The sequence below is a fragment of the Coenobita brevimanus genome, chromosome 51 (assembly GCF_032717465.1).
Source record: "Coenobita brevimanus isolate Jiangsu-jjx chromosome 51, ASM3271746v2, whole genome shotgun sequence".
In the NCBI taxonomy this organism is placed as follows: domain Eukaryota; kingdom Metazoa; phylum Arthropoda; class Malacostraca; order Decapoda; family Coenobitidae; genus Coenobita; species Coenobita brevimanus.
The window spans coordinates 1312445-1330982 of record NC_137004.1 but is presented as its reverse complement, the minus strand read 5'-3'; the positions used below and the strand labels follow the sequence as shown (position 1 = coordinate 1330982).

The 18538-nt window shown below is 41.2% G+C and overlaps 1 protein-coding gene across 1 annotated transcript in view; it reads left to right on the top strand.

Annotated features, from left to right (window-relative positions):
- unc79 (UNC-79 domain-containing protein) overlaps positions 1-18538 on the top strand; it is a 384753-nt gene that overhangs the window by 96230 nt on the left and 269985 nt on the right. The window contains 4 exon segments of the mRNA XM_080272838.1: positions 1965-2179; positions 3236-3329; positions 11390-11552; positions 15644-15785. Coding sequence (XP_080128964.1) covers positions 1965-2179; positions 3236-3329; positions 11390-11552; positions 15644-15785 — 614 coding nt within the window.

Here is an 18538-nt window from a genome sequence, read left to right as displayed (position 1 = left end):
ATAAACAAGATTGAGAGAATACAAAGAACAGCAACCAAGATGGTCCCCAGTCTGACAGACCTGTCATAAAGAGAGAGGCTGGAAAAACTGGATTTGCCTTCCTTAGAGGAAAGGATAAAAAGGGGAGACATGATTGCAGTGTTCAGGACCATGGTGGGGGTAGATAAAATTGACAAAGAAGATCTGTTTGTATGGGATAAGAGAGCAACAAGAGGACACGGAATGAAATTGAAAGTGAGCATGGAGGTGAAAACCTTATTACATGACAATATTGTGATACCAACTCTTAATGTATGGATGTGAAGCTTGGACCTTGTTGATGGGGAAGTCAAGAGTGAGAGCAGTGGAAATGAGTTATTTGAGAGGAGCCTGTGGAGTCACATGGAGAGAGAGAGACTAACAAATGAGGATGTGGAGGAGCATTGTGGTGTGTTTGTGGATGTGATGGGAAGCATTAGGAGAAACACACTGAGGTGGTTTGGCCACGTGGATAGGATGGAGAATGAGTGACTGACGAGGAGAGTGTATGTCAGTGAGGTGGAGGGGGAGAGAGGGAGGGGAAGGCCAAGGATGAGATGAAGGGATGGAGTGGAGAGGTATATGAGAGAGGGGGGTGTGAATTGGGAGCAGGGCAGTGAAATGGCGGGGGACAGTGTGACGTGGAGGCTATTTGTTTGTGACCACCTCGTATAAGGGATTAAGGTGTTTGGCAGTAGATAGATAGATAGATAGATTTTGATTTTCTACCCATTCTAAAAGCGATAACTGTGTCATAGTGGTAAAGAAATGTATGTTGGGTGCTAGGCCACTGTACGATCATTTGCTTTTACAGTCACTAAAGATTTAGAACCTTTTTTGTTTACAATTGTTTTTCATTATACGATCATTGCCATGCCCCAATTTCTTCTTATATAATAATCTTTCTTAAACAATCTCTACAGAAACTAAATTCATTATAGAAACGTTTTCAAAAACACATCCCAGCTGTAAAACGAGGACATACTGTATCTAACTCCAATAAAAAATAAATAAACTTAGGAGAACTGTCTGGAGGTAGCAAGAATCAAACAGAAAATACTTTATCAAACTGAGTGGGTTAAGGGGAGCAGGGAGGCTGTAGGATTTTATTTCAGCTACTACCAGATAATTCTTTGTTCAGTTTTTCAAAATGTTCAGATGAGCATAAGAGTCAGTATTGTAATGATGATGAAAAAGGATCAACTTTTATTGTGAAGTATGTTGTCTGCTGCAGTGACAGTATGTTGCTGCTTGACAGCATTGTGATCCCCACATTAACTTGTGAAAGTGAAGCTTGGACTCTTTTGGATGGACAGAAATCAAGAGTGGGAGGATTGGAAACTGGTTATTTAAGAGGCATATGCAGTTACATTATAAAACAGACAGACAGATGAGGAAGTGAAAGGGCTTTGTGGTGTTGATAATGATGTCCTGGAAAGCATTAGAAGTACCTTGAGGTGATTTTGCCATGTTGAAAGAATGGAGAAGGAGAGACTGACATGGAGAGATTATGTGAGGCAGAGGGGAGGAGAGGAAGGTGGCCACTGAGGAGGAGATGGAGGGATGGGATGGAAAGGTATATGAATGAGGATGTGAACTGGAGAGAGGGCAGCCTGATGGCAGAAGAGATGATATGGAGGCAATTCTTATGTGGCCACACATTCTGATACATTGTATTAAGAAATCTGGATGTATGTACTGTAGATAAATACACAGTATAGATGAATATTTATATATATACTTATTTTACTGTTTACACCATTGTTTTTTTTTTTTTTTTTGTTTTTTTTTTTTTTTCAAGAAGTATTTTTTGTCACCTTTCAGTTATTTAACCACTGATGGCCTTATAAACAAGTTAGCTTCCAAGAAATATATTTTATCACTCAGACTTTAGTATCTCAAGTAAACCTGCATCTAATATAACATGATGTCTCTTGTTGCTTCAGAATTGCCGATCAAATGACAAGAATGCAATTGCAACATGCTTCAGCCTGGAATGTGCCAGCTACAATGGCAACCGTCCCATCCGCTACTGCAGCCAGTGTAACAACATCCGTCACAACAACCGCCGTGGCACCGACCACATAGTACACACCAACATGTCATCACCCTGGACCATGGAACCACAGATGCAGAATTTTACCATAGAAGCCATAGTCAGGTGGGTTGTGACTTGCGAAGGTATTAACCTGTACCACAAGGTGTGTCTGTCATGCTTTATGTACTGTATATCCTTCTATCATCAGTTTTGCACACCTTGGGGGAAACTATTCAGACTAATGAGATTAGATATGCAGTAGTTTCATTAACTCCCTCACAACACGAGGTCTCCTTTAAGCTGAATAAATCATCTGAAGGTAGCAAGAATAAAAAGACGTCATTAGATTGAAGAGGATAATCTCATGGCATGTAGTGTTATACTGAATACCATCATAGGTAACAATTTACGGAGATACCAGGGATGAAATTTTAGATATCCTTGGTCTGAACAGGTTAATATCATGTTGGCAGATGTTGATATGGATGCACTTGAAAGGGTTAGGAGGAGTACCCTGAGATTGATTTTCCATACCAAGCAAAAGAGTGTATATGAGTGAGGTGGAGGGAGAGAAGAGGAGAGGAGAGGGAGACCAAGAATGAGGTGGAGAGGTATATAAATGATATGGGATGGTGAATGGGCTGACTGATGGGAGAGGACAGGGCAACATGAAGATAATTATTTTCTTTCTTGCCATGCCGTCTGGGATTTAGGTGTCTGGCTATAGATAGACAGATAGTTAGAATAGCTTAAGAGAAAACAAGCTAAATACAGTAAGTCCTCATTATATGTTAAGGATGATTTTCACAATACTCTATCACACCTGAACAACCATTACTGTAATTCAGAGAGAGTTGGTAAATCAGTTTTACAGGTAGCAGTGGACCTTTAATAGCCAATCTTTTTTTAATTTTTTAAGAATGTAATTACAAAAAGGACTTAAAAAGGCAACGTATAACATTCTGTATATTGATTAGCACAGTAGAAAACAAGACAGATATTTGTCTCATCCCTTTCTGCTGAAGAATACTCAGCTATTCAGAGACAAAACAAAACTGTATAAAAAATAAAAATGACATAATTCAAACCACATCCCTGACTTGTATAATGAATTTCCTGTACTCTGTATTGAATAGGATGATGGAAAACAAGATAAAAACTTGTTGCCTTGTCTCACAGTCTGCTGAATGAAGCCCAACCATTCGGAGATAAAACCAAGAGCAAGGACCATGAGCGTCTTAATCGAGCAGGACTCCTGGATGACATAGATAAGGTGAGTGACAGTGGAGGAAAGGTAAGGAATGTGAGGTTGAGGACATGTGAGAGTGGGGAGGGTGGTGAAAGGCTGAGTGATGAGGCAGAGTGAAATGATGATAGTAGTGATGGTGAAGGAGGAGGAAGGTGAGGGAATGTGAAAGTTGGTAGCATTATAAGAGAGTGAAGGTGATGAAGTAAAGATACAGAAATGTGAGAGAGGAATGTGAGGAGAGTAAAGGTGGAGCTTGAGAAGACATTACAGTGCTCGTCAGAAGTATCGAGTGCCCTGCATCCCTCCTACGAAACAAACCTTTCAACATTGAAAAAACATATAAATAATGCATTTTATTTAACTTTAGTGCTTCGTAGGGTATTTTTTACGCTTCTTCAAGGACCTGAGACATCTTGGAAGTGAAAGGGCGAGGTTCCTGAGGTGCTGGAGGGGTAGTTTCTCCAAGGTGTCACGAATGGCGGCTTCCAGCTAGGGAGAGAGCTCATGTCCTTCCCTTGGAGATTCTTCTTTATGAGGTACCAGAGGTTTTCTGTATGGTTGAGGTCTGGGCTATTGCCTGGCCAGTCTTTCATGAATGATACCTCACAGTCACGAAGCCAATTGGTGACCGATTTGGCCTTATGAGCAGGTGCACCGTCCTGCTGAAACACTCGTGCACCTGTTAGCTCGAAGGACTCTGGTAAATGATCACAAAGAAGCTCCAGATAAATGTCCTGATTCACTATGCAGTTCTTGGGAAGCACAACAAGCTTCCCCAAACCTTTACCAGAAAAACAACCCCATACCACGAGTGAATCAGGGTGTTTAACTGTGCTTTCCACGTAACGTGGGTCAAGCGGGTCATTACCTTTGCGCCGGTACACCCGTGCTCCTCGATTACAGGTAACAATAAACGTTGCCTCATCAGACCACAACACTGACAACCATTGTTCCTCACCCCAGTTAAGGTATTTGTTGGCAAAGGCAAGCCTACGAAGTCGCTGGTAACGTGTGAGAAGAGGCTTTCTCACAGGCCTGTGACTTGTGTAACCAAGTTCATGGACTCTTCAAGACACTGTGCGCACAGAAACCTCACGAAACACTTCCGGGTTGCTCTCCTTTATTTTCCTTGCACTCACACGAGGATTAGACTCCACTGCACGTTTTAAAACATTAACAGACCTCGAGGAAGTTTTCCTGGGCCTACCAGACCACAGCTTCTTTGTGGGAACGTCACCACTGTTTTCCACTCGAAAACGGGTGCACAACCTACGCATTGTCGATCGAGCCACACCAACCAATTCACTAATTTCCTTCATTTGGTGGCCTGCCTCCTTTAGAGCAATGATCTGGGATATGATTTCACTCGATAGTTCATGGGTAGGTGCCATAACAAAGTGGTGAAAGCCACAACACTGTGGGACACTCAGTAAAAAATGGCGCAATAAGAGAGGGAGACGCGGCGGAGTTCCTCTCTCTCACGCAGCCCGTAGGCAACTGAGGCGGGAACCAACCAGTGCACAGTAAGGCCTCAGGCTCCCGTGACGTCATGCTAGCGCCCCAAACATCTGGTTCAATTTTTAGTACCAGAAACGGGTGATTCTTTTTTGGTGATAAGTATGCACTCACACTCTCCATATCCTCTCCATCCAACCTCACTGTGCATTCTGTGACTTCATTCCTCTCAAACATCATAACTGTTTACATTAACTTTCAGATTCCTCTTCTTACACATTGTCCCAAACTCAATCACCAAACTTTGCAACTCCCATTCATCTTCACTCACCAATACTGTATCATCAGCAAACAGCAACACCAGAATCTTCCACACCTCACCCTCATTCATTAGAGTCATCCCCATATCCACTGCCCTACCTTGCACCTCCTTTACAACTCCATCCATGTATGTATTAACCCCTTAAACGCGGCCGTGAACAGTCGACTTCCCCTGAGTGGCGGGGTTGTATCGCGGTCTGAGTACCTGTAGGAAAATATTAGCCAAAAATCAGAGATTAACCCTAGAACATTATACTTGGTATGGCAGATAGTACTTACATTCAGCTTTCTCCAGAGACAGGTGTTGAGCCTTCGTGGACTACCCAAGGACTTGTGGAGACTTGCAAAGTTGGGTAACCAAATCTTCACTTTCACACCTCCAGCAACCCGGTTTCCCCTCTACCACAGCCTCAGTCTGTCACAGTAAACTTTATACTACAACATAAAGGTAGTTTGGAATCCGTATTTGTACAATAAGCACTGAAAATAAGGCTAAAATCAATGGAGCGTATGGCCGACGTGCACCACGGCTGCGGTCTTCCCGTCACTCAACAAATATTTCCATTTTTACAGCTAAAAATATGTATACTACATTATTTTCAATCATATTACTTCCCAAAAGATCACCACGGCGCGCATTTTATTCTGCCTTACGCCCGCCACTTTATTCTCGTTCCTGTCGGCCGCTTGCACTGACTCGGAAGAGCTAGAACTCGCCATAATGTCACTTTGAAAGCCTGTGGTAAACTGACGCTAAACAGGGGCAAACCGTGAGAAAAAAAGCTAGTGTTACAACTGGGGAAACAAGCGTTTCCTAGTAGCATGCACTGCTTGTGAGAGGAGAGCGCAGATTTACAGTTCTGAGCACTCAGAGCGCTGCCATGTATCACAGCCAGGCTGGCCAGGCCGTGGGGGGGGGGGACGGGGGTAAAACGCGATACTTGGCAACAACTGAGGTCAGTAGTACAAAGGTAAAGTATGCTAATTGTAGCTAAAGGGTGGTGGTACTGATAGACAATACCAGCTGGAGCCTGCTTGCCCGCGGTTATTCAAAATTTACTAGAATCGCAAATGCGACGATCCGCCATTATGTCCTTTTTGCCGAGCGTCGCAAACGAGACGATCCGCGTTTAAGGGGTTAAAAAAAAAAAAAAGTTAGAGTTGGTATCACAATATTGTCATACAGTAACTTTTTCACTTCCATGCTCACTTCCCAGTTTCAAGAAACTAACAACCTTTCATCCATGATGTACTCTGTCAAGCACTTCATCCTCTAAGCTTCCATCCTTACTCATTACACTACCCAATTACTTAAATGCACTCACATTTTCCATTTCCTCATCATCCAGCCTCACTGGACATTCACTGACTTCACTTCTCTTGAAGACCATAACTTTACTCTTCTCTACATTCACCTTTAGATTCCATTTCTTACACACTCTTTCAAACTCATCCACCAACTCTTGCAGCTCCCCCTCATCTTCACTTAACAACACAGTATCATCTGCCAACAATAGTACAGGAAGTTTCCAAACACTTCCCTCTCTCATTAGGGCTGCTTCAACATCCACTTCCCTAGCTTGTATCTCATTTATAACCCCATCCATATACATATTGAACAACCATGGAGACATTACACATCCCTGTTTCAATGCAACCTTCAAACAGAAATAGTCACTTAGTTTGCTATCCACACTCATTGCTGCCTACGCACCCTTATGCATACTCTTTATGATATTCAGCAGCTTCCCATTTTCTCCATATATTCTTAATACTTTCCACAGTCCTTGTCTGTCCACCCTGTCCTATGCTTTCTCCAAATCCATGAAGGCCGCATACAACTTATTTCCCTTCGCTAGAAATTTTTCCACTACAGACCCAAGAAAGAATATCTGATGTACACAACCTCTTCCCTTCCTAAAACTTCCCTGTTGTTCTTCAGCTGATCCTTCATTATTTCCTTAACTCAGTCATAAGTATCCTACCATATACTTTTCCTGTTAAACTAAGATGACATATGCCCCTATGATTTCCTCACACTTCTTTTTCCCCTTTTCCTTTGTACAAGGGAATAATCATACCTGACTTCCAACCCTCCAGGACTCTACTTTCGTCCCAGGCCATTCTGCACATCTTCCACATCCATTCTACTTTATCTCTCCCCCATGCTTCAGAATTTCACCACACATTTGATCAATTCCTGGAACTTTCCCCATTTTGACTTTCTTCATTGCTTACACAACTTCCATCCTACTGATTTCATCCTCTCTTCTCACATCCCTCTGTCTCCCAGCCATTCCCCAGCCAATTATACTACATTCATTCTTTTTGTTCAACAATTCCTTGACCTCTTAACCGCGGGGCGTCACTTTCATGACGCTTGGGAGCAAGGGATCATACCGTGGGCGACACTTGTGATTCTGTGTTATTTTGAATTCACCTGGGCTTTCAAGTGGTGGCTTGTATCATCTATCAGTACTGCTAATATCCAACACTAGTCAGCACTCCTAATCTCATCTGTACTCCCATCCATTGTTGACAATTTAGCCATTTCTCCCCGTTCTTGACTCCCCTCCCTACCTCCCCTCCATTACCCTATCCTCTCGCCTGCCTGGCTGTGCTATGCTGAGTAAATCTTCCCTGGAATTTTTCACTGATTTCATCCATTGAAATAAGCCCTATGCCCTATTCTTATACCAAATAATATATACAAGAAAGAAATAAGGTAAGTGAGAGTGCCATACACCTAGAATTGGCTAATTATCACCAACAACACCTCACATGCACTCGTTAGCTAATTTTCGCTGATTATTTCCCCTTGAAATATGCCGTATAATCTATTTTCGTAATAAAAATATATATAAGAAAGGAAGGGAAAAGCCTAAATGATATTTACATTCACCTGGAACTACCTTATTATTGCAGGCCACCACACTGTATTCAACGCTAAATAAATCTTCCCTGGAATTTTCCACTGATTTCATCCATTGAAATAAACCCTATGCCCTGTTCTTATACCAAATAATATATACAAAAAAGAAATAAGGTAAGTGATAGTGCCATACACCTGCAGTTGGCTAATAATCACCTGACAACACCTCACATGCACTCGTTCGCTAATTTTCGCTGTTTATTTCCCCTTGAAATATGCCATATAATCTATTTTCATAATAAATATACATATAAGGAGGGAAGGGAGAAGCCTAAGTGATATTTACGTTCACCTGGAACTACGTGATTTATTATGTATTGTCTTGGTTTCCTGCCAATCATATCATGGCTATATATTAGCAGGTCTCACAAGGCTAAAGTTGGTAGTATTGCACTCACCCTAGCCAGGCAGCAGGAGGCCACTACCATCAGTTCACTGTCGTCTTTGAAGGTGGCAGTATGTCTGATTAGCTCCTGCTAACTTCTGCCGCTTTTTATCCCCATGCAAAGGGCCCTGTGACCTTTACCCCCTACTAAACCTCATGTGGAAAGAGGTAAAGGGCTGACAATAATATTGACAGAGAGTGACTACGATCTTTTTATTGAGTAAAACAGTGCAAGTGGAATTGTAAATAATGTGTAAATAATGTGTAAACAGCAAGTGAAAGTAATGAATGTAAATATAAGTGAACAGTAGAAAATAGTTTTATAAGTTACTTCAAGTGACAGTGCATAACAGTGTAAATAAAATAGAAATGTAAATAATGTAAATAAAATAGAGAACGTAAATAGAAATGTAAATGAGTAGTAGTATAAGAATACGAGTATACAGTATATACTAGGAGTAATAAAAGTGAAAGTTTCACTCTAGCATATATGAATACTATGAGTTATGAGACTGAAGGTGAAAGTGACATTCACTGTCAATGCTAGTACAGTATACAGGACGAGAAAGTGAATGCTACGTATTTTACTGAAAGAAATTGAATCCCTGCAGTGACAATAAACTACTATTACTGAAGGAAACTTATGGATAAGGACTGTAGATATATATATGTGTTATATAGTAACAGAAATATAAACTGTGAGTGTTTTTATGAATAATAGACAACACTAGCGGCGAACGATCAGAAGTGGGATGGTCATACACCCTCGTAATTTTCATTGCTTTCACAGTGTTTTTTTTTTTTTGGAGTATGGATTCCAAACTATTTGAGAATCATAGAATAGTGTTTCTAGTAATAATATCAGGCTGTGGTAATCATATTACGAGTTGTCGGGAAGTGTAAAGTGGAGACTTCGTTACCCAACTTCAGAGGTCTCCACAAGTCCTACGGTGCTCGACGAAGGCTCAACAAACACCCAAGGATAAAGCTGAAGGTATGTGCCATAAGTATATATGATTTTAATATTCTAGGACTAATAACTGATTTTTGGCAAATATTTTTAGAGAGTCTGTCGGAGCGCGAATATGCCTGCAGGAGCCGCAAGTCAAAGCAAAACAAACCCGTGGTTTAAGGGTTAAGGTGTTGCTCTCCATCTGCTCACTCTTTCTCTCTTCTCCACTAGTAATCTACCGTTTTTATCTTTCATTCCCTGACTACCTTCTTGGACACCCTGTCTAACTCTCTTTACCTCTCTCCAGAACATTTTCTTACATTCCCTCCACTTTACACTCAAATTCCTTCCAAATTCCTCATCCTCTCTCTTCTTACTCTCTCTTACTAATCTTTTCACCTCTCACTCTTCCTCTCTACATGTACTGTAACTCTCTATTCCGTCTCTCAACCTCTTCCACACCACTGTTTCTCCTCCACTCATTATATGCTTTCTCATTTTGTGCCACAGCTTGTCTCACCTCTTCATTCCACCATGCTGTTCCTTGTACTCTCTTTTGTCTTCTCTACACCCTACACACCACCTCACATGCAGCACAGATGTCTTCTATGAGTATCTTCCACACACCTTCCATGTCCCCCATCTGCTCTAATCCATATTTACCCAATTGCTCCTCCACTTCTCTCTTATATTTTGCCATTTTTCTGACCTCTTATAAACTTTCTGCCTTCATTGTATGAAGCACTTCCTCCTTCCCATGCTTCTTCTATTCCTCTGTTTGATTTGAACCTTAATTCTCACCACCACCACGTGGTGGTCAGAAAGTCCACTCTCCCAACCTCTGTATGCTCTTGCACCCAGTACACACCTTCTCATCCTGTTGTCCACACTCACATAATCAGTCACTGCATTCCATTCTTTCAGGCCACCATCCACCCTTCTCATCACTCGCCACGTATACCTGTGGATCATTTTGTGTCTGAAGAAGGTATTGGCTATCACCAACCCCCTACTGGCACAAATGTCCACTTGAGCACTGCCATTCTCTTCCACATCTGCTGGCACACCCCACCCACCAACTACTCCATCCACCATCACATTCCCTACTTTTCCATTCATATCTCCAATCAAAAACACTCTTTCATTCTTTTCAAACTTTTCCATACATGCTTCCACATTTGTCCAGAACTCCTCTTTCACCCTGCTTGGACGATCTTGCTTTGACCTGTACACACACACAGTCTCCCACATTTGTAGTCCAACTTTCAATCTTACCCACACAATCTTTGAGCCAAGTGATCCATACTTTCTCACGTTCTCCTACCATCTCTTGCACACAGCAATACACGCCCCTTCTTTTGTCCTCTCATTCTCACCCACTCCCACACATATACACCATCCATACTCCCATTCACTCGCACTCTCACTAATCTGTGAAGCAACTGATCCATACTCTCTCATGTTCTCCTTCCATCTCTTGGACACAACAACAGACACTTCTTCTTTCGTCCTCTCGTTCTCACCCACTCCTGCACATATGCACCATCCATACTCCCATTCACTCACACTCTCACCCCCATTTAGTTTCAGTTAATCCACATACATCCACTTTTGCACCCTCGGGCACCTGGACAATTTCTCGCTTTCTATCACCTCATCATTTGCACTCATTACATTCCATGTTGTAATCTGTACCTTGTCCTTTGTTTGATCCTTAGTCATCACCGGTTTGTTAGTCCCGGTCCGAGGCTTCTTGTTCATATTTTTAGTTTGTTGTTTCTCTTGGAGAGGCACAAACCCTCCGCTAACTCACTTGTTGTCACGTGGGGAACACGTGTTGGTTGGTTATAAGGTTACCACCCAGCATTATAAATGATTTCTGGTTTACAGGAAATCATTTGTCTTGCCACTCAGTGAAGAGCTACCCTAAAAACAGAGTACCACTACACTAAGTCATGGACATTAAATGAAAAACCTTTCTAAGCATTTTTGTTACCATTCAAAGCCATTTTCCCTCATATCTCTACTCCAAATTTCAGGGTGAGAGTCTGAGTCCCGAGGAGGCACGGATGCTGAGTCGTTATGGTGTGTGGCTCATTATCAGTCTGTGTGCCCCAACCCCCAACACCCCCACAGAAATGCTGGGACGTATTCTGGCAGCATTGTGTCACTGGTTTAATGCTACTCAGTACCTCCCTGATGGTAGGTTGTGGTGGGAGTGTGGTAGTTTTGGTTGATGGTACAGTATTTGTGACTGGTGGTGTGGTAGTTGTAATCGATGTTATAGTAGTAATTGGTGGTGTGGTAATTGTAGTTGGTAGTGTGGCAGATGTGATTGATGGTGTGATAGTTGTGGTTGGTGGTGTGGTGGTAATAAATGGTTGTGTGGTACAGTAGTTGTATTTGATGGTATGATATTTGTGATTGGTGATGTTGTAGTTGTGGTTGGTGCTGTGGTAGTTGTAACTGGTAGTGTGCTGGTTATACAGTGGAGTTACCGTTTTAAGAAAGTAATGATTTTTAAAAATCTGTGTACAGTAAAACTTCAATATATCGGACTTCACTACACCAGCATTCGCCTTTTTTGGGATTCCATGAGCCAACCGGACTAATGTCTGATATTTCAAAGTAAATTCTGAGAAATGCAACTTAGTCTGGACCAGAGAAAGTTTGAGAAAGTACTCTGTGTCAGAGTATTGTCTGCACGGTGTGTGTGGTCATGCATTGGTTAGTGGCGGGCTGGCAGCATCAGTACTTTCCACAGTGTTACCAACAATAGGATACGGTAATTCAGCCTCATTTCCTGGTCTGTGGGGCAGGAGGGAAATTTTACAAAATCTTAGCAAAATGTAGGGTGATTACAAATTTTTTATATGAGCGATGCTTATTTTGCAGCAAAAGATAAATAATATAGTATATGGAAAAGGAAATAAAATAAAAAAATGCTTTTTTAAAAAAGGGAGTGGTTAGGATTATGGCAGTTTGAATTAGGCAGTTATGTTTGTGGTTCAGTTAGGTTAGAAACAGGTTAGGTTAGGTAGGTTAGGTTAGGATAAGTTAGGTTAATACCGCTACAATTTAGCTTAAACCGATAGAATTTAGTAGTTATGTGTGGTGGTTCAGTTAGGTTAGAATAATCATAACTCCTGCCCTTTAGAAATTCTGTATTATCCTCTAGAGTCTACAAACTCAAAAGAAACTGCTTCAGTGATAAGTAATAAGTCACCTGTCATTATAGAAAATGCTTCTCACGAATCTGGCAGCTGGCAGGGCATCAGCTGCTTAGGCCCTAGTCTTGCACTAAACGAGAGAAACCACATTTTTTGTTGTTGTTGCTATATACCAGCATATAAATAAAAACCATATCAACTAGCATTGTAATATTTTCATCCTGAGCCATAAGGTAATGAAGGGAAATGTAGGGTAATATCAGTGTCTGTGTAGAGCAGAGAGGTCTTTGGGGGTTGGCTATGCTGGCCTGCGCCCTCGACCCAGGCCTCAGCTCCGTCTGACTCACGGTGCCCCAGTGGCAGGTATACTCCTAGGCGCACGTACCATCTCGCAAAATTACCCCCTATGAAGTAAATGGCTTCTCCTGCCCTGGTACTGCTGCTGCTGCTGATGATGATGATGATGATGATGATGGTAATGATAATGATGAACATGATGGTAATGATAATGATGAAGATGATGGTGATGATGATTATGATGATGATGATGATAACAGTTATGATGATGATGATCATGATGATGTATACAGACAAAATGAACATCTTTAGTTTGTAAGATAGTAAATAATAAGGTTATAAAGTGTAGAGTACAATATCACAGGTGTTTAAAATTAAGTTGTAACAATAAAGTACAGTATTTTCTAAGTGCTAAAAAATTAGAAAAGTGGTGTGCTGGTTTAGTATAAGTGCCTTTAAGTTTAATAAGTGCATCACCTACCTCTCCAGTACAGTCATCTTGACTGAGCAAACTCCACTAATAGACCACTTCAGCTGTGTTCACCACAATAAGGTGAAAGACATGTTTATCAGTTTACTGTACAGTGTTATTATATATATTATAGCATTTGATTATTGTAGTGATTGTATAATACATTTCAGTACTTCAGTGGTAGTGAGAACAGTTGATGATGTCATGGTGAAAAACTGATCTGGACTGTCAGACATATCAGAAAAATTCTGGGTTAGCAGGGGGAAGTCCAGATGTCACTTTTATCGGAATTTCATTTTTATTGGACTGGGTTGGGACCCAATTAGTTTGATGTATTGAGGTTCTACTGTATCTGTCTATTGCCAGACACCTTAATCCCGTAAGGGGTAGCCACAAACAGATCGCCTCCATGTCACCCAGTCCCCCAACATTTCACTGCCCTGTTCCCAGCTCACCCCTTGCTTTCATATATCTCCCTACTCCATCCCTCAATCTCATCCTTGGCCTCCCCCTCCTTCTCCTCCCCTCCACCTCACTCACATACATTTTCCCCATTAGTCTCTCACTCTCTGTCCTCTCCAAAACCACCTCATTGTATTTCTCCTAATGCCTTCTATCCCATCCACATCCACAACACAATGCTCCTGTTTTCACATAAATTTATATTGCCTGGTTGAATCAGGATTACTGCACTTATGTTTACCTTAGAAGTTGTGCGCAACCACTCCACACTGATAATTTGATTGTATTTTTCCTTTATTGTTGATGTCTAATGACAATTTCAGCAATAGTTTCACTTTGTGCAATTAGTTTTTTATGACTAAATGCTTCAAAAATAAGTCTTAGTGACTTATGTGAAATGCTTGGCAGCAGTCTTTCATGGGTTGATTAGAAGTTTTTGCCTGATTGATATTGGGGGCTTTCAGGGCTAGGCTTAGTGGCAGTCTTTGGTAATTAAAATTGGGAACAAAGCCTCTCAATTAGGATGCACTTACGTGTCCAGTTGGAGAGGTCCCATGTGAACATACTTTCGATAATAACTGATCTTTATGTATAGCTTTGAAGGATAATATGGGATTCTCAGAACCTAACTCCCTAATGTACATGTAAATATGTGCCACTTTTTTGCTCTTACTTGATTCAATACGAGATTTGTACTGTACGGAGACTGTACTGTAATTGGTGGTGTGGTAGTTGTGGTTGGTGGTGTGGCAGTTTTGGTTGGTGGTGTGGTAGTTTTGGTTGATGGTGAGGTAGTTTTGGTTGGTGGTGTGATTGTCGTGGCTGGTGGTGTAGCAGTTGTTGTTTGATAACCATATGATATGATATTATCACTAACAATTAAGTTTATAAACCAGTGCTGTGTTTTGGGAGAATTTGAGTAATATTCATTTTGATTTTCACTTAATGTACACATTGGTTTTGAGCTGGATTTTCCAAAACAGTAAAATTAGTGTGTACTGTATTACATTTTGCTTGAAAGTCATGAAGAAATTAGACAAAAATAAGACAGTTATTTATATAGACAGATTGATAGATAGATACATATATATATATATATATATATATATATATATATATATATATATATATATATATATATATATATTTATAACAAGAAACCAGGAACAAACATCAAATGGAAATCAAGTGAGAGTCAAGTTACCTTTGTAGCATTTGTGACATTGATTAAAATTTCTTGACTTTACCATGAACTTCTAAGCTCTCTTGAATGAGTTTTTTGGCTGAGAGCCTAGATACCTTTGTAGTTGTCATGACCATGATTAAAATTTCTTGACTTTCACTTGAATGTACCTTGACCTTCTAAGCTGTCTTCAATGAGTTTCGTGACCATGAATCAGTATAGAGTCAGATGAAAGTAAGTCCTCAGACTGGAATTAGTTTGTATTTACAGAGTAGTATTGTCTGTTGTAAGTTGGAGTAAATCCCAGTGTTTTGATGTTTGGCCAAAACTTTCCTCATGATACGTTGTAACATTTCTGGTTGATTAGGTTTCTCTTGTGTTTAGTAAAATTACCTGCCATTAGCTGAAATAAGTTGCAAAATAGATATGTCATAGCTGATGGGTTAACTTATTGAATTCAGTGACAGCCATAATTTTTTTTACAACTAAATTACTGTACTGTATTTTATTCAGCTTGGAAGAGATACAAACTTGAGGACTTAGATGTAGTCTTAAGTAACCCCATTAGAGGTAAAGATCCTTGCATTGTTAAATAAAATCTGTGATGTGAGGCATGAAATAAAAAGATGTCATCCAGACTGAAGGGGTTCATTGATACTGATTTGAATGCCAATTAAATCACAGCTAATGTTTGCCTTTATACCCTCAGACCAACAGGGAGCGGCATTAGAACGTCTGAAGTCTGAGTACATCCACAATTGGCTGCAGGAAGTGTGCAAAACCCACTTTAAAGTGTTTGTATCATGCTTGATGCCGCACCCCATCGAGTATGCAAGAGTCGGAGGACACTGGTCAGTTTTGCTGCTGTATTGTTTAGTCCAGTGCTTATGCTGTTCAACTCTTATAACCTTATAATTAAAACCTTCATTGTGCTGATATATTTTTTATTTTACATTTGGTACCTCAATACAGATTTATTCAGGTTAAAGGCAGTGTTTTAATTTTCGTTCATTTTCATTTTTGAAGGCTCCAACATGCTTGCATGCGTTGGCCTTGGTCACCTAATGGCAGCTATCCATGTTGCTCAATCTCAGGCAGGTTCCCTGATTAGTCCCTTAACCCTGAGGTCACACTCAGTGACCATGTCTTGGGTCTTTTTCAGTCTGCCTCTCACTACCTACCCCCAACATTAACACTTCTCACTTTCTGCACGCAGTTATCATCTCCTATCCTCTCCACATGCCCAAACCATCTCAAACTACTTCTCAGCACAGCACCAATACACTCCAGTCCCATCCTACCTTTTAACTCTTCCATCGTAAACCTGGCCCCCCACAGGCCGTGCACTCAGGGACGCGCTGCACATCCACCCAGTCCAATGATTCTCAAACTGTGGGTCGCGACCCATCTTTGGGTCGCAAGGGGAATTTTGATGGGTCTCAGGGACATAGAATAGGCCTAATGCTTTCAATGTATTTTATTTACTTAACTGAAATTGTAGTTATCCTGATTATACTGTTAGTATATTCATAACAACTATAAAAGGCTATATACCTGTCTCTTTCTCTCTCCCCCTCTGTATGTGTGTGTGTGTGTGTGTGTGTGTGTGTGTGTGTGTGTGTGTGTGTGTAGAAAAAAGTTTATATTCCCTTTTATTTTTTTACCCTGTGGGTTGTGAAGTCTTGAAATATTCCAAATAGGGTCACACACTAAAAGGTTTGAGAACCACTGACCTAATCATTGCCATTTCTGTACATTTGAGCCTTGCTGGAAGTTTGCTCTCATTCAGCCAGTCCCAAAGAAGGGTGATCATTCCCAACCCTCTAACTATCGCCCAATTGCTTTAACATCCTGTATCTCAAAAGTTTTTGAGTCTATTCTTAATAGAAAAATTTTAAAGCATCTTTCCTATCACAACCTTCTTTCTGATCGTCAGTATGGGTTCCGTCAGGGACGCTCCACAGGCGATCTTCTCACCTACCTTTCAGACTCCTGGTCATCCTCCTTTCCGGACTTTGGCGAAAGCTTTGCCATTGCACTTGACATCTCAAAGGCTTTCGATCGTGTCTGGCATAAATCTTTAATTTCCAAATTGCCCTCTTACGGTTTCTATCCTTCTTTCTGTGCCTTCATCTCTAGCTTCCTTTCTGGTCGTTCTGTAGCCGCTGTTGTAGACAGCTACCGTTCTTCTCCTAGATCTATTAACTGGTGTTCCTCAGGGCTCTGTCCTATCACCAACTCTCTTCCTTTTATTCATCAATGACCTTCTAAGCTGTACATCTAATCCTATCCACTCATACGCTGATGACTCCACCCTTCACCTTTCCATTCGATTCCCACAACCTCCATCTCAGCAGTTACTTCAACAGGCAAGGGATGAGGCTATGGCACACCTAATGTCTGACTTGGCTCGTATCTCTGACTGGGGTAAAAATAATCTGGTTGTTTTTAATGCATGAAAGACTCAGTTTTTGCACGTATCAACCCGACAAAATCTTCCACAAGTATACCCACTTATGTTTAATAATACTCAACTTAATCCTGCGTCATCCTTGAACATGGTTGGGGTTTCATTTACTCGGGACTTGTCTTGGAAAGATCATATTACATCTCTTGTAAAATCTGCTTCCAAGCGATTCGGTGCTAAGCTGACTCCATTCCTTCTTTGCCCCTGCACAATTGTTGACTCTATACAAGGGTTTTATCCGCCCCTGTATGGAGTACAACTCTCATGTGTGGGGAGGCTCCCCACATACAGCTCTTATCAATAGGGTGGAGTCAAAGGCTTTTCGTCTCATTAACTCTCCCCCCCTTACTGACTCCCTTCAACCTCTGTCTCTTCGCCGCAATGTTGCATCTTTATCTCGTTTCTATCGCTACTTCAATGGTCACTGTTCCTCTGAACTGTCTGCATGCATTCCTCCACTTCTACAAAGGGCGCGTAGCACTCGTCTAGCAGCAAACTCTCATCCCTTTTCTGTCCAACTCTCTAATGCAAGAGTTAACCATTACTCCCAGTCCTTCATTTATGCAACAGGTCAACTCTGGAACTGTCTCCCTCTGTCTGTATTTCCTGCTTCCTATGATCTACAGTCTTTCAAATGCAGTGTGTCCAGGCATCTCGAAATGAATGGATCTTGAATTTGGCTCTCTCTTGTATTTTGTTTTTCCCTTGGAAGGAACAGTTTTGCGGGCTCATGGCCTTTGGTTCCTTCTTCCTCACAAAAAAAAAAAAAAAAAAAAAAAAAAAAACTTCCTTTACTGCCCAGGTCTTATTACTATGCAGCACTACACTCCTAATACATGCCACATACAAAAATCCCTTAGCATGGAAGGAGAGCCCTCTCAGTGTCAGGAGAGGCAACAGCTCCCTCATGTTCTTCCAACCACTCGTCACTCTAGCCACAGAGCAAGCTTCTGCCCCATCTTCAGCACGTAACATGTCTCGCAGTTAACAAAACTCTTCCACACACTCAAGACACTCACCAACAAGTTCAGTCCTTTCACGCCTGGCATTATCTACTTGCTCCTCCCGACACACTGCACACATGAAATCAACATTGTCTCGAAGTCTACCTCTTATACCACTACATCTCTCATCATC